This window comes from Ovis canadensis, chromosome 1, assembly GCF_042477335.2.
Source record: "Ovis canadensis isolate MfBH-ARS-UI-01 breed Bighorn chromosome 1, ARS-UI_OviCan_v2, whole genome shotgun sequence".
Lineage (NCBI taxonomy): Eukaryota > Metazoa > Chordata > Mammalia > Artiodactyla > Bovidae > Ovis > Ovis canadensis.
This window is the reverse complement of record NC_091245.1, coordinates 202,151,169-202,174,777: the sequence shown is the minus strand read 5'-3', so window position 1 is coordinate 202,174,777 and position 23,609 is coordinate 202,151,169. Positions and strand designations below refer to the sequence as shown.

The 23,609-nt window shown below is 40.0% G+C and overlaps 1 protein-coding gene across 13 annotated transcripts in view; it reads left to right on the top strand.

Moving 5' to 3' along the window:
* Positions 1–23,609, top strand: part of LPP (LIM domain containing preferred translocation partner in lipoma) — a 736,773-nt gene that overhangs the window by 232,128 nt on the left and 481,036 nt on the right. For all 13 annotated transcript variants that reach the window (XM_069557978.1, XM_069557960.1, XM_069558022.1 and 10 more), the window contains one exon: positions 10,406–10,606. In XM_069557978.1, coding sequence (XP_069414079.1) covers positions 10,414–10,606 — 193 coding nt within the window. In that variant the 5' untranslated portion in view covers positions 10,406–10,413. The remainder of the gene's footprint in view (positions 1–10,405; positions 10,607–23,609) is intronic.

Sequence of the window (23,609 nt, the reverse complement as noted above, 5' to 3'; positions counted from 1 at the left end):
TAGACTTGAGTTTGTGAGTAGAGTTGTCATTTGTATTCATCTAATAATCCAGTCCAATTGGGCCTCCTCGCTGGCTCAGCGGGTAAAGAATCTGCTTGCAATGCAGGAGATTTGGGTTTGAACCTTGGGTCGGGAGGATCCCCTGGAGGAGAAATGCAACCCACTCCAGTATTCTTGCTTTGGAAATCTCATGGACAGAGGAGTCTGGTGGGCTACAGTAGAGTCGCAAAGAGTTGAACCTGACTTAGTGAGTAAATGACAACTGCACAAAATAGTCCAATCAAATCATTTTTAGAGGCAGCCACTGTGATCCCATAGAAAGCAAAGATTGCACTATGAGCTTGTGGCATAGCTGAGACTGGGACCTGGGTCTGAATTCAGAAGATCAGGTATCTTCCAGCTGAGGACTAAGGTGTAGAAAGGGATATTTATCTGTAGTCTAGGGAAGGATGCACAGTGTACCACTTTAATAGTTCTAGAACTCTGCTTAGTGTGGCAGCCTGGCTGGGAGGGGAGTTTGAGGGAGAATGGATACATGTATATGTATATCTGAGTCCCTTCCTTGGTCACTTGAAACTCTCACAACATTGACAACTGGCTATACCTCAATACAAAATAAAAAGTTAAAAAAGAAAGCAATTTTGAAATTCTAGGAAGGCACTGACTTTTATACAAAGAGGGAAGATTGTTAAAAATCTCCAAAGGTATAGGAAAGTGTTCTTTAAATCTTAATCACTTAAGTGGAGAAAACGTTGCTAAGTACCCGAATCCTAAACTTAAGTCAGCCCTCAACTGCTTCCGATGTTTAGGTCACAAAGCAGTCTCTCAATTCTTCAGTCTCTCAATTCTTCCACCAATAAAACAGTGATGTTCATACCTGCCTCTTCCTTCGGTGTCATTCATTTATTCAGCAAACATTGACCAAGAGCCAGGCCTTGGGTTAATTGCCAAGGAAGATTTAGTACATGCACCATGATTTAAAGATGAATATAAATGCTCTAAGTCAGTTGTTTCCAACCCTTGAATCAGAATACATACATAAAGATTCCCAGGTAAGTCTAGTGTGCAGTTTTGAAAACCACCTCTTTAAGCTTGTAGCATTTGATATTAGAGAATGCCATACAACAAGTGACGGTTGTTTTTTAAATTTTGGTGAGCTATGTAAAGGTTTGACGACGAGTACACTATTGATGTTAGAAAAGAAGCAAAACTTGAGCAAACACTAGTTCGGTCTGTTTTTGTGGATGACCATGAGTTGTCATTCACATGTCATTCACTTTAGAGAGGCTTGGTAACTTTTTTAGTATCAAGTGTCACTTTACCTGTAGCCCTAAGTGTTCCCACCCATAGAGGAAGGGTCTTGGTTATCACGTGGCCTTTTGCAGTTGTTTGTGTTTCGCGTTTCATTATGTCTAATCAGTTTGGCCAAACTTTCAGTTTGTAATCCTATGGCTCATGGAAGTTAGGTTTGGCAGAACAGAATGGAGAAGACATTTTGGCAAGTAGGATGCAGGAACTAGGAATGGATATAAAGCAAAATCTCCTGTTTCTAAGTGATGATTTCCTTTGGATTTCTTTTCCCTCCTAACAGACAGGTAGTACCATGGTGTGAAGCTCATAGATTTTGGGTCCAAGACTTGTGTCCAGGCTTCAGCTTGGCTATTTGTTAGCTGTGTATCCTTGAGCAAGTTATTTAACTCATAAAGCCTTACTTTCTTAATCTGCTAAATATGGAGAATGGTAACCCCACCACATATAATCGTCAGGATGAATATGTTGCAAGTAGCAATTTGGCATATAGTACATCCTCAATGAGGGTCTTCTTTGGTGGCACAGTGGTAAAGAATCTGTCTGCCAATGCAGGAGACTCAGGAGATGCAGGTTTGATCTCTGGGTCCAGAAGATGCCCTGGAGAAGGAAATGGCAACCCACTCCAATATTCTTACCTGGAAAATTCCTTGGACAGATGAGCCTGGTGGGCCACTGTCCGTGGGGTCACAATGAGTTGGACACAACATAGTGACTGAGCACAAGCATATCCTAAATAAACACCTACTATTTATTGCCAGTCTGTAGCTTTCTTATAACCTCTGAACAGTTACGAGGAGTAAGAACAAGAGCAACAGAGTGGCAATAAATGAACCTATCTAGGTTCTTCTTAATTGCTTTGCATTTGATGACAGTTCCTGAACATCTACTGCGTAGGCAGCCCCAGCTCTTTAACTCCCATCAGCAGAGGCATCTTGCTTAGTTGAGGGCCACTTCTCTTGTTTTCCTTTTTTTTTTTCTGATGTTGTTTGTGTATTTTCAGGGCCTCTGTGTAGATCTTCCTTTTCACTTCTTGCTTTCATGATGATTATGTACTTAGAGTGAAACCAATCTAGAACCAGAGGAAGTAAGAGCAAGATAAGTTTTGGTCCTGCAAAGCCAGCTCTCACCAGTGCTTATCTTTGTGTTTACCATGGGTCTCTTTCTGAGAAGCTGAGAAACCCCAGGGAAAAGTTCTAGTTTGCCCGTTCACTAAACTTGTGAGGTTTTCTCAAACTCATTTATCAAAATGAAGGGCTGTAATTAAGATTTCAGAGAAGGAAAGCACTCTAGAATATTAGAGCTAATTGGGACTTTACAGACATTCATTCTGCAAATGAGCATCCTCTCTCGTTAAAGGTCACACTGGCAAAGCTGAGACTAGAACTGGGGTCATAGGGACTCTTTGTCTATACTATTGTATTTTTCTCCTTCCTTGGACCCATTCTGCATGGATATATATATCAGGTTTTCGCTCCTGTAAGATTCCTGTTCAAAGATGAATGTTCTAGCCTTTTCTTTCTCTATATAAGACCTTTGAAAAGCAAAGCTCATTTAACCTTGCCAATCTTCTCCCCGCATCGTCTAAGCCCCTCATTTCAGTTCAGCTGGTCTGCTCACTTCCTACAGGAATGCCTTACTTCTTCCTCCAGCTCACAGAATTTTCTGGCATTGTCCTTTGGTTTGTTTCATTTATCTTTTGGAGCCACCTAGCTTTCAGAGTCCCTGCTCATGGCTACTTCTGTGCTGGATCTTGGGACATATGCCAGTTGGTTGGTTTGTTTGTTTGCGTGTTTCGTTTCTTTTTGTATATCTTGATGTTGCTCTTTTTCTGTTTTCACATATAAAATATATATCTTCCTCAGGTAGTTTTTAAACTCCTTGAAAGTGGAATGATAATCTGACCGATATGAGTACAGGATGAGGTTTCGTTTTATCTGGAACTCAAATTTAAATTTATTCATTCATTAAATTAACAGACATTTTTATTGAGTGCCTATCATATTTTAGGCCCTGAGGTTAGAGAATGATAATTACTTCTGCTCTCAAGGATTCAAGAGTTTAGTTTGTGATGCAGGCAAGCAGAGAGGAAGACTGACAAGTAATGTGTGTGGCGACGACAGCATTCCAGGTGCTGTGGAAGTGTTGTGAAAGGGGACATAGCTTCAGCTGGAGGTTGGAGAATGTGAATTATGTCCTAAAGGACTAGTAGGAAGTCATGCGCAGAATCTAAATGATACATAGTAATTGAGGTATCAGTTTTAATCGAGAGGTATCTTGGATGAAAGGGAACAAACGTAAAACCTAGAAGAAACTGATGAATTTCCAGCAGGATGTAAATACTGCAAAATGACCTCAAAAGAAGTACAAATTTTTTACAATTATTGTAGAAGTTCTTGGAAAGATAATTAAGCTTTATTATTAAAGAAAGTATCATATCTAGATGAATTTACACTCAATTCTGATAAACCTTTGAAGATCAGATAGTCTTAATCTTACCATTAAACTAATCCAGACAGTAGAAGAAGATACAGAACTCCCATATCTAAGCCAAATAATGGTAAGTAAAACAAGTAGATAAGTAAAACAAGTACCAGATGAACTATGGACAGAGTTTCCTGTACAGGAGACAGGGATCAAGACCCTCCCCATGGAAAAGAAAAGCAAAAAAGCAAAATGGCTGTGTAGGAGGCCTTACTAATAGCTGTGAAAAGAAGAGAAGTGAAAACCAGAGGCGAAAAGGGAAGATATAAGCATCTGAATGCAGAGTTCCAAAGAATAGCAAGGAGAGATAAGAAAGCCTTCCTCAGAGATCAATGCAAAGAAATAGAGGAAAAGAACAGAATGGGAAAGACTAGAGATCTCTTCAAGAAAATTAGAGATACCGAGGGAACATTTCATGCAAAGATGGGCTCGATAAAGGACAGAAATGGTATGGACCTAACAGAAGCAGAAGATACTAAAAAGAGGTGGCAAGAATACACCGAAGAACTGTACAAAAAAGATCTTCATGACCCAGATAATCACGATGGTGTGATCACTCACCTAGAGCCAGACATCCTGGAATGTGAAGTCAGGTGGGCCTTAGAAAGCATCACTATGAACAAAGCTAGTGGAGGTGATGGAATTCCAGTTGAGCTGTTTCAAATCCTGAAAGATGATGCTGTGAAAGTGCTGCACTCAATATGCCAGCAAATTTGGAAAACTCAGCAGTGGCCACAGGACTGGAAAAGGGCAGTTTTCATTCCAATCCCAAAGAAAGGCAATGCCAAAGAATGCTCAAATCGCAGTCCTCTTACATGCTAGTAAAGTAATGCTCAAAATTCTCCAAGCCAGGCTTCAGCAATACATGAACCGTGAACTTCCAGGTGTTCAAGCTGGTTTTAGAAAAGGCAGAGGAACCAGAGATCAAATTGCCAACATGGCCTGGATCATCGAAAAAGCAAGAGAGTTCCAGAAAAACATCCATTTCTGCTTTATTGACTATATCAAAGACTTTGACTATGTGGATCACAATAAACTGTGGAAAATTCTTCAAGAGATGGGAATACCAGACCACCTGACCGGCCTCTTGAGAAACCTATATGCAGGTCAGGAAGCAGCAGTTAGTACTGGACATGGAACAACAGACTGGTTCCAAATAGGGAAAGGAGTACATCAAGCCTGTATATTGTCACTCTGCTTATTTAACTTATATGCAGAGTCCATCATGAGAAACGCTGGGCTGTAGGAAGCACAAGCTGGAATCAAGATTACCGGGAGAAATATCAATAACCTAAGATGTGCAGATGACACCACCCTTATGGCAGAACGTGAAGAGGAACTAAAAAGCCTCTTGATGAAAGTGAAAGAGGAGAGTGAAAAAGTTGGCTTAAAGCTCAACATTCAGAAAACAAAGATCATGGCAACTGGTCCCATCACTTCATGGGAAATAGATGGGGAAACAGTGGAAACAGTGTCAAACTTTATTTTTTTGGGCTCCAAAATCACTGAAGATGGTGATTGCAGCCATGAAATTAAAAGACACTTACTCCTTGGAAGGAAAGTTATGACCAACCTAGATAACATATTCAAAAGCAGAGACATTACTTTGCCAACAAAGGTCCGTCTAGTCAAGGCTATGGTTTTTCCTGTGGTCATGTATGGATGTGAGAGTTGGACTGTGAGGAAGGCTGAGCACCAAAGAATTGATGCTTTTGAAGTGTGGTGTTGGAGAAGACTCTTGAGAGTCCCTTGGACTGCAAGGAGATCCAACCAGTCCATCCTAAAGGAGATCAGTCTTGGGTGTTCATTGGAAGGACTCATGCTAAAGCTGAAACTCCAATCCTTTGGCCACCTCGTGCGAAGATTTGACTCATTGGAAACGACCCTGATGCTGGGAGGAATTGGGGGTAGGAGGAGAAGGGGACAGCAGAGGATGAGATGGCTGGATGGCATCACCAACTTGATGGACATGAGTTTGGGTAAACTCCGAGAGTTGGTGATGAACAGAGAGGCCTGGCATGCTGCGGTTCATGGGGTCACAAAAAGTGGCTGAACTGAATTGAACTGAAAACAAGTAGAGGAAAAACATAAGAGAATATTTATGATTTTGTGTACAAAAATTGTTTGTAAAATAGCATAGTTAATTCATCAGTATACCAAAACATCGTGACTGTGACTGAATAGGATTTTTTCCTAGGACAGCAAAGTTTGGTTCAATCTGGAAATCTAAGACATCCATCAACACAATTAATTACATATATAAGTTAAGGGAGGGGAAAAAGAGATGATTGCATCAGTGTATGCTAAGAAGGGAGATGCAGAGATCCTAGAAAGGGATGAGTAACCAAGGAGATCAACATTTATTCATTCACCCATTCATGCATAACATATTTTTCTAAGGGCTTCCTGGCCAGGCATTGCTGGGGCAGATAGACAGGTGATAAAATATTGTATATGTGACTGTTATAAGTATGAAACAAATACTAGAAGAGCCCAGGAATTAAGCTACTCTTTTTGGACGGAGTTAGGGAAACGTTTGGACACGACTGAGCGACTTCACTTTCACTTTTCACTTTCATGCATTGGAGAAGGAAATAGCAACCCACTCCAGTGTTCTTGCCTGGAGAATCCCAGGGATAGCGGAGTCTATGGGGTCACACAGAGTCGGACATGAGTGAAGCGACTTAGCAGCAGCAGCAGCAGGGAAAAGTTCACAGCATCAAAGACGTTGGAGCTGGGTCAAGATGAAAAAAACCAAACAGAAAAAAGGTTGGTGGAAGATTTGGTAGAAAGTAATGATGGCTTATGGTGGTTGATGTTGCATTTGTGATCTCCAAAGAAGATGATTTCGCTTTGGGACCAGGAACTGGTCTTGACCACTCAAGAGGTTTTGTGTAGCAGAGTTCCATTAAACTATAAAAAGGACAGAGAAAGCTTCTGACATAGAATCAGAAGGGGGACGAAGAGTGCCTACTGAGTTTTATCAAGGCCTTATATACTTTTACCAGACCTACTCTCACAACATACATCTTAAATTAACAAGATTAGCACTAACAATAGAAAGGTCTTACCAGACTCACTCCTACAACATAAGTCTTAACATTAGTCAGAAGTTTCCTGTTAAGAAAAAGCAACATGTTCTCAAGCAAGATATATTGTTCTTCTATAATCATTGGTACAGAGTTTAAGGAAAAGTAAGATGAGTTGTTTTGTTGTATAATCATTAGCTCTGGGCTTAAAGAAAAACACGCACACACACACACTCACACACAAATGTTTTATGTGATGAAGATACAGGATTGTAGAAAAAAAAAAAAATTGTGGTTTTCTCCTCCTCAGGAGCCCCAGACCTCTTTCTCCTCCTCACAGACCCCAGACTTCTTATCAATCTACCTAAGAATTAACTCTCTTAATAATGGGAGCTATATAGCATTGTAGATGGTGTATATAGCATGAGCAAGTCTTCAAGGTCATTAAATTTCATTATAAATCCTGAGAATGGTGTTACTGGGCCATTGTTAACATACAGAAGAATGGTTTGGGAAGATGCTGTTAAGGTCTTATGCAAACAGATACTTAGCCAGACCCTGGCACTCCTTTGAGGTCCCTGGGGTTGCCTCCATGGGGAGTACAATGTTAGGGTAATATATGGTGCTGGGGATAACAGAAAACATGGTAGGGGGCATGGTTTGCATATGGATGCTTACATTTTCATTTTTCATAGTCTCCCAGAAGTTGCCTATTCCTTTATATCTACAGAATTTCTGAAAAGGCCAGGATTCTTCAGTCAATTGGCAATGTGCAATTGCTTTGGAAATGTGCCTCTTTGCTTTAGAAATCACTGTATCCTATATTAACCCATTTTTAAATTTCCTATTTTGGAATAGCTTGAGATTTATAGAAAATTTGCAAGGATAATATTAAGCCATTTAAAAAAAATCTACAAATAACATTTATATTACAAATATGTGTGATGCATTAAAATCTTCAAATCTTTATTTTATCCTACTTGTTCCCCACTTGTATTCATTTTAGTCTGACTGAAAGTAGAACAGACACTTTAACCCCTTTTAGTAAAACACTGAGGCTCAGTTAAACAAATCAAGCCAAAATTAATGTTTCTCAACCCTGAGACATGAGCTTGGTTTTGGCATTTAAAAAAAAAATAAATCATAGACTTTAAAATGTGCAGCCAGTGTTAAGAACCAGGAATAAACAAAATTCATAGTTGTTTTTCTGTATCGGTTTTGTGCTGGGGTTTAATGATTGTTTCAGGGTATATAAAATATGGTCCCCACTCTTCTGAGGAACTTAACTGTGTACAAAGCATATGCACAAGGGACAGGGGAGGAAGAGAAAAGAAGGCCCTGCAACCAGAGTGGAAAGTCGGTGTCACCACCATAGGCTTAAGTAACAGCAGACTCCTTATTCCTATGTTTGAGGCTTCCTCATTGGCTCATGCCATTCTCTTTGATCAGAGAGCTACATCTCCAACAATTTTCCTCTCCTCACTTCGCATAGCATTTAACAGTATATAAAACACTTGAACACTGTTATCTCACTGGTTGCCATGAAACTGTGAGAGCAGGGAGCAAGGGTACCCCGGACTCCAGATGAGGGAAGCAGAGATTCTCAAGGCCGTGTCACCCCTCCTGGCGTAGTCTAATGCCACCCAGGTCACACTGGGCCCCATCTCCCCTCGTCACCCTCGTCTCTCCATGGCCACACCACGTTCTGACCCTGCATTTTCTCCTGAGTTTCCAGTGTTCTTTGCTTCCCTAGTGGCTCAGTGCTAAAGAAACCGCCTGTCAATGCAGAAGACACAGGAAACGAGGGTTCGATCCCTGGGTCGGGAAGATCCCCCAGAGGAGGAAATGGCAGCCCACTCCAGTATTCTTGCCTGAAAAATCCCGTGAACAGAGAAGCCTGGCGGGCTACAGTCCATGGGGTCGTACAGAGTTGGACACGACTGAGCAACTGCGCACACACACACACACACACACACACACACACACACACACACACCCACACCCACACCAGTGTTCTTTGTTGTTACAGACATCTGGAGGTAATCATGGAGCCCTCTCAATTAATTCAGCCCCAGTAATAAATTACAGGGTGGATTTGGGGCTGGAGAGGGTGAGGAAAGCTTCCGGGCCTCCCCTTGCTGGAGAGCTCTTGCAATCAGACTTGGAGAGCCCTCCTCAGGGAGAGAATGTGAGGTTCAGCCCCAGCCTGCATGCTGCCTGGAGGGGTGGTTGGTTTATCCTGACACCAAGACATTGTTTTTTCTTTTCTCACAGAGCATGTTTTAGTCTGAGTAGGGCCGTCCCTGGGCTGGCTGTTGTATCCCCTTCCTAATTTAATTTTTCCTAAAGATCCAGTATGGTTTGAGCTCACTGATGGGCAGAGTTCCTGATGGGTGTTATGGGGGTCTTCCCTGTGCTTATAGGGGCTGAATATTGTAGCCCCTGGCCATTATGCAGCAGTAGCTTTTGCAGGCATTGTGGCAAACACTGCCCCTTTCCCATTTCCAAGTACCCCTTGGTGAGCAGCAGCACTGCTTCTGCCAGAGGCATCATCTTAAAGTGTCCTGCCATGCACCAGTCATGCCCTTGTTTCAAGAATAAACCTTGAATGATTCCTTAATGCCTGCAGAATAAATTCAAAGTCCTCAAGTTTGCACACAAAGCTTTCAGTGCTTTGGTTCCATCCCACATTTTTAGTTACTTTGCTAGCTACTTTTCCGTTTTCCCCCTCCAGCCACACGAAATTGAAGTTCTGTGTACTTTTCCTACCCGTGAATCGTTGCCTATGTTGTTCAGGCCTGACCTCTACTCAGCATTCAGAGCTCAATCTGAAGATCACCTCATTAATGAGGACTTAGTTCTGCTCCCTGCATGAAGTAATTTTACCCTTTTCTGCATTCCAGTAGCACTTTATTTTCTACCTCACTTAGATAATATAGGTATGTATGTATGTGTTGATTGCTCAGTCGTGTCTGACTCTTTGTGATCCCATGGGCTGTAGCCCAGGCTCCTCTGTCCATGAGATTCTCCAGGCAAGAACAGTGGAATGGGTAGCCAGCCATTCCTTTCTCCATGGGATCTTCCTGACCCAAGGATTGAACGTGGGTCTCCCACACTGAGGGCAGATTGTTTACTGTCTGAGCCACCAGGGAAGCCTCACTTAGATAATATCATTTAATTGATGTGGTAATCATTTTAATAGATTGTTAATGAAATTGAAGCTTTTTTTCCAACCTTACTGATGTAAGAGTCTCCTACCATAGAAACGTCTTAAGGCTAGGAACCATTTCTTGTTCATATGTATTACCTCAAGAATGCTAGGCGCTAAAATAGGTAACTGTTGGAAGAGAGGTATTCAAGACGGGTTGAGGGGAGTGTTCAATTTTTCTCCTCCTTCAGTTAAGGTAGTTTTTTTCATAACTCTCCACCTCCTCCTCCTTCTTCCTTCCTTCCTCCTTTCATCATCTCAGAGTCTGTTTTCAAAATTTCATTAGGTATAGATTAAGAAGAAACAATAATTAAGTGAACTATACTGCTTTCATTTTCGTGTTTCTTTAAAAGCAACTGTTTCTTTTTACTTCTAGATTCAACAATGTCTCACCCATCTTGGCTGCCACCAAAAAGTACTGCTGAGCCTCTTGGCCATGTGTCTGCACGGATGGAGACCACCCATTCCTTTGGGACCCCCAGCATTTCAGTGTCCACACAGCAACCACCCAAGAAGTTTGCCCCAGTCGTTGCGCCAAAGCCCAAGTACAATCCATACAAGCAACCTGGTGGTGAAGGTGAGTGTGGGCATTGCCGAGGTGGCTGCCTACAACAGGAGAGTTCACTGTAATAAAAGTGATTTGTAGGACAGTGTTGCATTGGGAAAATAATTTTGTAGTATGGTTATCATAGTACAGAGACTGTCAAATGTTGAAGAACACCTAGTAACCACCTAGACCGCTCTTCTTTTGGGCATACAGATTGAAATCTGTTAGGGGTTATCTGACTGTGGTTTTGGCCAGAGCTAAAACTAGAGCCCTCCTCCCTTCATTCATAGCTCAGTGTTCTTCTGTTGCAGTATCCTCCACCCCCATCCCGTCGTCTTGTAGAAATGTGCCTCCCACCCGTGTCCCCTCCCTCTTGCCATCGGACAAGTGTCCCACATGCTACCAAGCAGTGATCTGATGGTGTGTCCGTTTGAAGTGACCCCAATAAGGCACTTAGACATTTTTTCCCTTCTCTAGTTATTTTGTCTAGATTGTTATTTTGCCTCTTCATTTTGGGGGAGAGGTAGGATGGATTTCCCTCTAATATGAAGAGAATAAAGACAGTCCCTCTTACTGAGAATGGGGCAGAGCTGTGTGGAGGGCTTAGTAGTTAGGACAGTCAGTGCACACTTGAGGGTCAGGATGGGGCAGGTTCTGTATCATGTTGGCATGTGTGAGAGGGAGGGGAAAAACAGGTGATGGTTGCGCTTCAGACGCCTTCACTCAGAGTGCTGAGAATTCTAGTGAGTTGGACCCTCGGCCGAGTCTTTCTGTGTTGAGATGCCCCATCCTTGTCACCATACTTTGCGGGGTCCTCTCACTGCCCAGCTGGTTCTCTAGGGACACTGGCTCCGTCTCTGACCCTCTGCAGCTCTTTGCTCCACTCTGCTCTTTCTTACCATGCTGCCTCACCACCCTTTTGTTCCCTGTCGCAACGCTGCTTGTGTCACCTTCTCCAGGGTCTGGGCACGCCCTGGATTGGAGGTAATCGGAAGTAATCTCTCCCTGCGTTTCCGCATGCATTGTATTCTGACTGTCAAATTCCTCCTTCTTTGGTTGCTCTCCTGCTGTCCTTAATCTGCTGCTGTTGCCCAGATGGTCTGTGTGAGGCACTCTGCTTGTTCATTGTCGTTCTGTTGCCTTATCCTGTGACTCTATGAACCCAGTGCTTTTTCACATCAAAAAATGGGAACCTAGGGGTGAGAGGTGACACTCTCTGTGGTTCTGAAGCGAGGCTATCATCCTCACCCAGCCTGCTCTGCTGCTCGTCCCCCTTTTCCTGGCATATGTGGCACTCGGGCCCCATATGATGGTGACACCTCCTCACTTCCTTATAAGAATGTAAGCTTTGTTTCCCCATTTAAGCAACAAGATATGGTTTCTCACTCATCCTTATGTTCCTCTTGGCTCTTATTATGCTACTGTGTTTTTAGTGGGAATGGTTGTGTGTGGTCAAATGTGTGTCTGTATCTTCTTATGTGTATATATATTTGGATGGATGGCGGATGGCTGGATGGGTGAGTGCACTGCTCAGTAATTCTCTCGCAATAAACAGTTTGGAACGTGGCATCCTCTCTCGAAGCAACTCAGTCTCATTGAATTTCTGAAGTCTTGAGTCTTTCTTGCAGTTCTGCCAGTCTCTCTTTCTTTTTAATATAACCTTTTTTGAATACGTAAAGGAAGAGATTTCTCTTGCATATATGCATTTTAAAGGCAAACATGGATAAAGGTTCATGGATATTCAGACTTTTTAAAATGTAGCTCCATCTCTTCATCTGCTGTATCTTATGACACGATATTTGTTAGAAGTGTAAGATTTACTTTCCTTTATATTTAATTTAAATGTTAGTGCATCTTCTGTTGCCCTCAACATTTTTATAATTCATGTTACTTTTGTTTAATTTTTAATACATTTTCTAGAGTTTATATGCATTTTCTTTTTCTTTTTTGGTCCATTTAGAATGTTCTGTACCATTAGTGAAATCCCTAGGTAGTAGGTAACACAGTTTTCATTTATAGGGTGAGTTGATGATGCCAAGGTCTTGTTAGTTCAGCTCACGCTATCCTTTGCCTCTATATATCCTGACCCTCCATTTTTTGCCCATAAAGCCTTAGCATTCATAACTTAATTCAGAGTCTGACTTCCAAGAACCTCAGCCATGAAGACAGTGTAAAACTAACAGAAATCATAGCCCACCTTTTGCTGGTGTCAAGATGAAAAACTGCAGTGCAGAGAGTGTAAGTGATCTGTTTGAAGATGGATGACCTGCTTGTCATCAAGTTGGTGCTAGACCTCAAGTCCCCTTTGCCTGAGTCCAGAGTTATCAGGACCTTCTATTATATTCTAGCGAGGACTCTTTCCCTGTACTGTAACCCCTGTGCATCTCATACAATCCTTTGCACAACTGTCCTTCTAATAGATTTACTTGTATGTGGGCCTGTCTCCTTTGGTAGATTCAGACCTTTTGGAGGTGGGGCTGCCTTACTCATGCCTTTACTCCCAACAGCATCCAGAAGGACACCTGACCCACAGTAGGTACTCAGTGATGTTTGCAGTGATAGTTAAGCTACAGCACTGTGAACCTGCTTATCCAGGTTCATATTCAGGCTTCTCAAATACTTTTCAGGGTTTATGGTTCTGTATGGGTTGTTTTTACTTCCTCTCCCCTTTCCTTGAGCTTGGTAACCTAGGATTTGTTTAACCACTGCTACCTTGAAGTTAGTTACTGATTACATTTCTCACCCTGGTCTTATGTCTGTAATCTCTGGGGTTTGCTTTCTCATTTTTAAATTCTGACTGTGAAAGTTGAAAAAGTACCCACATGTTTTCCACATCAATTTATATTTATGTGATACCATATGTTATAATTTTCTTTTATAAGGTATTCCACTAATAACTTTCTCTGAAGGGCTTTGGCACAGTTAAAAGCGGGGTGTACTTTTTTTCCCAGTTAGTAGCTCTTTAGGCCTTAGGGTTTTGTGATTTTGCTACCATTGTTCTCATTTATCATTGATTTCTTTTTTTTTTTTCCAACAGCTTGTGTGTCTTGGAATGCCCCTGCATTTCCAAATGCCTTTCTGTGTCTTGTACTATATACTTATGAGCCCATGTATATTTTTTATTGTTTTGTCTTCTTGCACATTTTACTATGTTAAGTGTCTGTGTATTTTTTTATGGAATGATTTTGGTCTGTATGTGTGGTTTTATCTCTTTACCTTCTCTTCTAGACCGGTGAGGGAATAAGGTGACATGATTTTTCTTTTGGTCTTTAAAGTACTAGCAGTAGTGTTCTTTATCTTGTAATCTGGGCTCTCTCTGCTTCCAATTTGCAAAAATTTCCCAAAGCCTTAGACTTTGATGGCAGAACAGGATATAAATCTTGCTTTTTCTATCCTTGGTAGATACCAAAGAAAATGATCTGTTTTCTTTTATTAATACATTGTTTTATGAAATGATTTTGAAATGTTCTTACTATTTTAACTCTGGCAATTGGAAATTCTTTCTCTCAATAATTTGGCTGAATGAACTGTGATAATATTTTGTGTTTCTTATTACAATAGATTATAATACAGAAAGATTTGTAAAGTTTGTAGGTTTGTAAAGTTGGAGTTATCTTGTGGTCTGGAGTTGACTTTCTCCAATTTCTGAAATTTCTTTTAAAAATATTATTTATATAAGAGTTTTAAAAAAGTGAATCCATAGGGTACAATTTACACATGATCATTTTAGTAGAATTCCTTTTGTTTGTACAATCCATTATAATTTTTCTAGCACTTCCGTATTCATTGTTATTTAATTCTCAAAAGACTGTTCTTATTGTAGCTCTCTGAGTTAGATAGAACAGATGGTATTGCAATTATACCAAGTGGTAAACTACCCAAAGTAAAGGGTATTATTCAATAATTATTCAATAATATGTGATTATTCAACTATGTAATTATTAATCACATAGTTGATAAAATTGTAGAGCTAGGCTCCATTTTTTATATCTAGGGCTCTTGTTGATTTTAGAAGGTTCTATTTATTAGAGATTGGGCTAGACTGCCTCATCTATTTTGAATTCATTATTTTATTATTTCATGATTTTTCTTTGAAATTAATTTCAAAATGGTTGCTTTAAAAAAAAAACTTTCCTATGTATATTACCTTATACACTTCTGTATAATATAAACAAAGCCTCTGTTTTCAAGCTTTGCCTACATTGCTTCACCTAGACTGGTAAAGTCAAATCAGAATAGGTGAAATAAATTCTATTCATTGAGGATCCTAAATCTGGAAATTTTTTACTAGATCTCTCTGTTTTTTATTCTACCTGAGGTTCCCAATCCATTCTGTGGAGAGGGAGTAGTTATTGCCTGTTGCTAACCCGAGGTAAACGTAGTACTGAGAACAAAATGCCATCTTAAACAGTTGGTCTCCCATGATGGAAATGGCAGCCAAACTTGTTTGCTTTCCACTTTCCTGCCCAAGCCTTTCTTCATGTTTTAATCACAAAGTCTTTGAGCAACAGAACTAGAAAAGAGTTTTAAGGTTTTCTAGGGCAGTTCTTTCACTTGTCAGATGTGAAAACTCAGTCTGAGAGGGGAAAGAATATCTTCCCAAGATTATCCAGGAGTTTGGGGCTGAACTGGCTCCAGAACTCAGGTCTTAAATGTGCTCATTCCATTAAGTCTCTGCTGTCTTAGATTGGAAGAGACAAAATTGGAGCTTGGTTCCTAGGAATTGCTGAGTCTTTGATTATTTCTATTTGGTGTTGAACTGGCCCTTAGTGATGTGAAGTCATGTAACCTGGTCAGGCAGGACATATTTGTTTTTTCAACAGATAGCAAAAATGTGAGTGAAATTGATGGCCACTTATGGCAATGTATTTGAAAAAGTAATTTGGAATGGATTATTTCTGCCATTTTTAATCTTGTGCATATAAACCAATTTGTTGCTGCTTTGACTCTTGAGAGTCCCTTGGACTGCAAGGAGATCCAACCAGTCCATCCTAAAGGAAATCAGTCCTGAATATTCGTTGGAAGGACTGATGCTGAATCTGAACCTCCAATACTTTGACCACCTGATGTGAAGAGCTGACTCATTTGAAAAGATCCTGATGCTGGGAAAGATTGAGGGCAGGAGGAAAGGGGATGACAGAGGATGAGATGGTTGGATGGCATCACCAACTCAATGGACATGAGTTTGAGTAAACTCCAGGAATTAGTGAGGAACAGGTGAGCCTGGCTTGTTGCATTCCATGGGGTTGCAAAGAGTTGGACACGACTGAGTGACTGAACTGAACTGAACTGAACTCCTTTTGCAGTTAGTGAAAGCTTTTACTTTTTATTCCTGAAATAATTGGTAGTAGAAAATGTGTAAGGACTGATGTGAACTCTGAGCAAGTCGTATCTGAGTATTTTTGCTCAACCTGCACTCCCTGTCTCTGGAGTCCTCTAGTCTCTTCCCTGGTGTGAAAGGTGAATCTGGCCTGTGACTTTGCAGGTACAAAGGGGAAACGTCGTCTTTGTATAGTTCTAACAGTCCTTTTAAATCGCCAGCCATCACAGAACACTCACAGCTTCTCAGACTGTTATAACAAACTGTGGTCTGTCAACAGGACAGTCACAAGTTCACTGAAAACACTCCAGTTTGACTGGTGTGCCCCTTTTCTGGCTCAGAGGAAGCATCTTTAGCCTCATTTCTCATTGTGGAGTACAGTAAATGAGTTTAAATTTTCAGAGACTGTGGGGGGAAAAGATAAGCTGTGTATTCATTAAAGGGTCAGATACTAATTGTATTTGTTTGATCTTTACATGGCATCTTCCTGAAGGGAAAAGAACTTATAATTCTTTGTATGAAATCATGAAATCAGATTTTACTAAATATGCATAGGCCTTATTGACACTCAAAAGAGCCAAGATTCAGTACTGACTTGGTGGTCAGGGCATTCACATTCAATCCTCAGTTTCACTCCTTGACCTTGGACATGTCAATTTTCTGTTTCATGTTTTCTTACTTTATAAAACTAGTTGGTAATATTAATTATCTTATGAGGTGGTTTTGTGGATCAGATATAATGGGTGTAAAAATGTTTAACAAACCATAAAATACCTTGCAACTCTAGGAATTACTTTTGCATTCTCATTTAACAATCATTTACTTAAAGCAGAGTTTGCGCCAGACAGACACTCTTCTAGGAGCTGAAGTAATGAGCCAAATGGAGACTGATCTCTGCCCTTGTAGAGTGTATTCCTTGCTATAATAAAAATAACTAGATGCTTTGATTAATATTCAGTAATATTCAGAGGTTAAAGCGTCTGCCTCTAATATGGGAGACCTGGGTTCGATCCTTGGGTTGGGAAGATCCCGTGGAGAAGGAAATGTCAACCCACTCCAGTATTCTTGCCTGGAGAATCCCATGGACGGAGGAGCCTGGTGGGCTACCATCCATGGGGTCACAAAGAGTTGGACATGACTGAGTGACTTAACTAATATTGATAAAATTATTAAATAGTATTTAATAAATACATTTCATAATTTGATACAGACTATTACTAATAATTAAATAATGATACCAGTAACATAAGATTAATAAATGTATAGCAGTATAAATAAAGTTATTAATAATATTCATAAATACTGATAAACAGTATAAACTTCTAATATTAGTGATAGGGATCTTAGTGCCTCAATATTATATTGTTATACAATTCTTGAACAGAATAAATCTTAAAAATTATTGAATACACATTCGTTTCTCAGATAAGGATAGTTACTTCCATAATACATTTCTAGGAGGTATAGGGCCTTTGCTCTAGGAATGCTGTAAATAGCAAATCAAAATTGTTGAATACAGGCAGGTGTTACTACCTCAGTTGTGAAGCCTCAGCAAGGTCAGGTATTTGTTCAGTATCACAGAACAGTAAGTGGTGAAGCCGAGTCTGGATCTTGGATCCTTCCATGATTATTGCAGTTCTATGTCACTGAAGGGTTTGGGGTGATTTGCTTATAATCTCCAGTGGTAGAATTAATGTATGTGCACAGAATGGATTAAATGTTTTAGGACAAAAAGGAATTCATGAATTGTTGACGAAAATCTCTTATCTTATGACTTGCCACTTAATTAACTGCTGAAATGAATGCCTTAAGAAGGTGGTAGATTTTTCATCCAAGTCTGACTCCAAAAACTGTGAATAATGCAATACTGTGTGGTGAAGTTCTCTTTAATCTTCTTCATTTTTAAACTATATAAATGTGAAGTACAATTTTCACTCCATATTTTATTTTATTTTATTTTTATTTTTATTTTTTTTAGTTTTTTATTTTTTAAATTTTAAAATCTTTAATTCTTACATGCATTCCCAAACATGAACCCCCCTCCCACCTCCCTCCCCATAACATCTTTCTGGGTCATCCCCATGCACCAGCCCCAAGCATGCTGCATCCTGCGTCAGACATAGACTGGCGATTCAATTCTCATGATAGTATACATGTTAGAATGTCATTCTCCCAAATCATCCCACCCTCTCCCTCTCCCTCTGAGTCCAAAAGTCCGTTATACACATCTGTGTCTCTTTCCCTGTCTTGCATACAGGGTCGTCATTGCCATCTTCCTAAATTCCATATATATGTGTTAGTATACTGTATTGGTGTTTTTCTTTCTGGCTTACTTCACTCTGTATAATTGGCTCCAGTTTCATCCATCTCATCAGAACTGATTCAAATGAATTCTTTTTAATGGCTGAGTAATACTCCATTGTGTATATGTACCACAGCTTTCTTATCCATTCATCTGCTGATGGACATCTAGGTTGTTTCCATGTCCTGGCTATTATAAACAGTGCTGCGATGAACATTGGGGTACATGCGTCTCTTTCAATTCTGGTTTCCTCGGTGTGTATGCCCAGAAGTGGGATTGCTGGGTCATAAGGTAGTTCTATTTGCAATTTTTTAAGGAATCTCCACACTGTTCTCCATAGTGGCTGTACTAGTTTGCATTCCCACCAACAGTGTAGGAGGGTTCCCTTTTCTCCACACCCTCTCCAGCATTTATTGCTTGCAGATTTTTGGATTGCAGCCATTCTGACTGGTGTGAAGTGGTACCTCATTGTGGTTTTGATTTGCATTTCTCTAATAATGAGTGATGTTGAGCATCTTTTCATGTGTTTGTTAGCCATCCGTATGTCTTCTTTGGAGAAATGTCTATTTAGTTCTTTGGCCCATTTTTTGATTGGGTTGTTTATTTTTCTGGAGTTGAGCTGCAGAAGTTGCTTGTATATTTTTGAGATTAGTTGTTTGTCAGTTGCTTCATTTGCTATTATTTTCTCCCATTCAGAAGGCTGTCTTTTCACCTTGCTTATATTTTCCTTTGTTGTGCAGAAGCTTTTAATTTTAATTAGATCCCATTTGTTTATTTTTGCTTTTATTTCCAGCATTCTGGGAGGTGGATCATAGAGGATCCTGCTGTGATTTATGTCTGAGAGTGTTTTGCCTATGTTCTCCTCTAGGAGTTTTATAGTTTCTGATCTTACATTTAGATCTTTAATCACTCCATATTTTAAATATGAAGAAAGTTTAATTTCTTGTTCAAGAATAAAAATAAATAAACATCTACAGAAGGAAATGGCAACTCACTCCAGTATTCTTGCCTGAAGAATTCCATGAACAGAGGAGCCAGGTGGGCTATGTCCCATGGTGTTGCAAAAAGTCAGACATGACTTAGTGGACTAAACAATGCACCCATTAAACCAGCTAAAAAGAAAAATCACATCATTTGCTAATAAGGGTGTGGAGAAGCTCTCATACATTGCTGGAAGTTGTATGTAAAATAGTATGACTAGTCTGGAAAACTCTTTTTGCAGCTTTTTTTTTTTTTTTTCTTTTTAAACCAAAGTAAATGTCTACTAAAGGGGCTTCCCTGGTGGCTCAGTGGTAAAGAGTCCACCTGCCAATGCAGGAGGCTTGAGTTTGATCGCTTGATCAAGAAGATCCCCTGGAGGAGGAAATGTCAACCCACTCCAGTATTCTTGCCTGGAGAATCCCACGGACAGAGGAGCCTGGCATGCTATAGTCCGTAGGGTCACAAAGAGTAGGATATGACTTAGCAACTAAACAGCAACAACAACAAATGTATACTAGCCATATGATTTAATTGTCGTACCCTGGGGGCCTGGAAAATCCTGTGGACGGAGGAGCCTGGTAGGCTGCAGTCCATGGGGTCGCTAGGAATCGGATACGACTGAGCGACTTTACTTCCACTTTTCACTTTCATGCATTGGAGAGGGAAATGGCAACCCACTCCAGTGTTCTTGCCTGGAGAATCCCAGGGACGGGGGAGCCTGATGGCCTGCCGTCTATGGGGTTGCGCAGAGTCAGACACAACTGAAGTGACTTAGCAGCAGTAGCAGCAGCAGGGGTATTTAATCCAGAGACATAAGTTATGTTCACAAAAACTCTTATACATGAATGTCATAACTTATTTTATAATGCCAAGAGACTGGAAACATCTTAAATGTCCTTCAGTCGGTAAATGTTTAAACAGACTCTGATCCATCCATCCAATCTATTTATTAATAAGAAGGAATGATTTACTGATACATGCAGCAGCTGGATTCACCTCAAGGGCATTAATGCTTAACGAAAAAGGAAAAATCACTCTGGAAGGATTACATATATCATATGATTCCATTTATAAGAGATTCGTGAGATGATGAAACTCTAGAGATAGAGAGTCATTTAATAATGGTTGTTGGGGGGACAGGATGAGGGGTGGACTGGTGCAGAGAATGGGTGTTCACATTAAGAGAAAGCAACGGGGAGTTGGTGGTGGAAGAGTTGTGTATCTCTCTTGCGGTGGTGGTTACATTAACTTGTACATGGGTTAAAATAGCTTAGCTCTAAGATACACAAAGGAATACAGGTTAAAATATGGTGAAAACTGAATAAGGACTCATTAACAGTTGGTGATGGACAGGGAGGCCTGGCGTGCTGCAATTCATGGGGTCGCAAAGAGTCAGACATGACTGAGCGACTGAACTGAACTGAAATGACCAGTAATGAAACAAAGTCAGTGTTCTTGGCTTTAATATTATATTATATCTTTTCAGATGTTACCATTGGGAGAACGTGAGTGAGTGGTTCTTGGGACTGTTTATATTGTACTTACAATTTTTTGTGCACCTATATTTTAAAATAAAAAGTAAAACAACCATATATAAATAAATACATATAGATTTCTTAGTGTTTTTTTCTCCTTTTCAGAGTACCATCTTTTATGCACTGTTTGGAGATCATTGTTATAATGGTTTTTTAAAGCAAGCCAGTCATCAGACTGACTTGGGGAACATTAAAAAGAAGAAAAAGAAAAAACAAAGAACACCATCTTTGGGGCTCACATCAGTCCTACAGAATCAGGATCTCAGGGCATGGGTCCCAAGAGTCTACATTAAAACAAAATAAAACTTGTCAGGTAATTCTGATTGGGTCTCAACCAAAATTTGGAAACTATTTGTTTCAGTAACTTCAGGGGTCAGTCCTCTAATGCTCTTGAACCTTCTCCAGGTGCTGTGGGTAGAGATCCTCTCCTTAATGACAGTAGCTGCGGAAGTCTTATGCTTCTTTGACGTGTAAACAATGTAGAGATTCAGGGACTCAGATCCTCCTTCACAATGCTATGCTTTTCCCCTGTGCTTTCATCATAAATACCAATTTCCTGCATATGTTGTCCCAAGGAGTTTTAACTGGCGTCCAAAAACTAAACAATATGTAAAGAAAAAGAAAGATTCTTCTAGATGCCTCAGCAATGCCCAAACTCCTTCATAATAGAACACTTGCTCTTGCATGATTTCAGGTAGCAATGCCTGAAATCTTAGCTGATTTTGGGTCATGACAGGCCTATGTAAATCATCTATAAATAGATTCATTATGAATATTATAAAAATAAACCCGACACCTAAGCCTTTCGGCAAATATACCATATAAAGAAATCATACCCTGAAACAATGACCCTAGGAGCTGTAAAAGAAAAAAAAATCATGATATGATATTTTTATCCTCCTTCCTTAGATTTACAGTGTCCAGAGATTGGATGGCTAGGAATAGCATCAGGGACAGAGGAGGGCAGGACCCTGAGCTATGACACCCTGAGCCTACTGTGTGCTTGGACCTTTCAGCATCTTTTATTATCCATTCTGTATGTTTTCCTGTGTCTTGCTGGTTTCAGGCAGAATAGATTGTCTGCTAGTCAAGATAAACATGCAACAGCAGATGTTGCAATCTGTTAAGTGAATTAAAGGACATGAAAGATGTGGTGTTGGAGGGATTGGGAAAGCTTCAGAGGGAAGGAAACATCTGAGCTGACTCTTGGAGAGTGAACTAGTTGTTAGCCACACAGGAAAGGGTGGCAGACAGCATGGCATGCCAAGCAAAGGGAATGGCATGTGAACGCAGAGCAAGGTATCCCTTCTGACGCTTGTAATTTTCGAAGCGCTTTGCTGACATCCTTAGGTAGTGCATTGAGGCTCCTGGTAGCTTTGCAATATGAGCAAAGTAACTTCACTCTGAGTAGACTCAACATCTCATGTGCTTTAACACATATCTCTAGGAATAGCTCCAGAAGGGTGGCTAGCTACAGGGAGGAAATACCAAGAAGCAAAAGTATATCAGTCTTATTACACTCTGGGCAAGAGCTACTATGCTGGTGGTCCTGGCCAGAATGGTCCAGCCATTTCTCTCCAAGAGTCTATCATGCTTGAGAATGAAATGTTTCTATATGTAGAGATGCTAAGACCATCTCTATATGTCTACATCTCTAAGGTATCTCTACATCTCTAAAGCAGAGGCAAAAACCAAGTCTGCCTCTTAATTCTCCCCAAACTAAGTTAAAGCAGTCTGTTTACCCAGTCAAATACTCATCCTTAAGAATGTGAGATGTGAGCCAACTATAACTTTGTTGTTGTTGTTCTGGTTTATCTCCTTTTTGGGTGATCCTGAGAAAATAGGAAGAAGCAAGAAGGACTTTATTATGAAATATTCATTACAACTTGCAACTTTAAAGATGTGTGTGTGTGTGAGAATTGTTTCTGAAGCACTTTCCCATGTAATATCTCACTTAATTACCGCTATATTCTGTAACATTATTATGGTTCCTTTATTATTAAGGTTCCCAGAGACAAATGAAAAATCTGAGATGCAGAGGATTCAGGATGAAGCTTATAAGTGGGCAAGCCACATTTGATCAAATTTGAGTGTTTTCCCTTCAATAAACCATTGGTAATGTAGAATAACCACTGCGTAATCATTGTTGACTATTGCTATTACTGATACAATTTCTCTGGGAGAATTTTGTTGTAAGAATGTGGGAGACATTTTAGTGGACTTACCTAGTCTATTTCTCCTGAAGGCCACTCAGCGTCATTCTTAACCTGATCTTTTCTGTTGCCCTATGAAAGATGGGTATCATGACCCTCAGTATACTGAGACTGTTAGACAAAGCGAAACAACCAGCACAGGGCAAAGGTGGGATTTGAATCCTTGTTTCCAAATTCCAAGTCCAGAGCTTTTCCTCTGCACTACTTTGCATCTTGTGTTAATGTTATGAATAGTTTTTAAAAGAAAACTCTCACACTTATTTTTCCTAATCTTTACCAGAGATGTTTGAAGTAGAATTTGTCCAAATAACATGTGAAAATTACTTAGCATCACCTGTGCATGAGATGGTGTGTGAAAGTATAAAACAGCCAAGGTAATCTCTGTAAATTATCATCAAGAAGACAGTATTTCAGAGAGCCTTTGGAAAAACCATTTGAAATAGCCATTAATTCCAGTGAATTATGTCATCTTGTTTAGACTTAGATGTCACTGGTAGTTTTATTGACATTAAAATGAAATTAAAATGACATTTAAATTTGCTGATGTTTTGTTATTGATTTGTTCCTATATAATAATGACTTGTGGTTTATTAAGTGCTTCCTTTGTAAAAATTATTTACTAGAAAAGAAATCCCCAAGTCAGATGATGTGAATCTATAAACATCACTATTTAAGGTGTTAC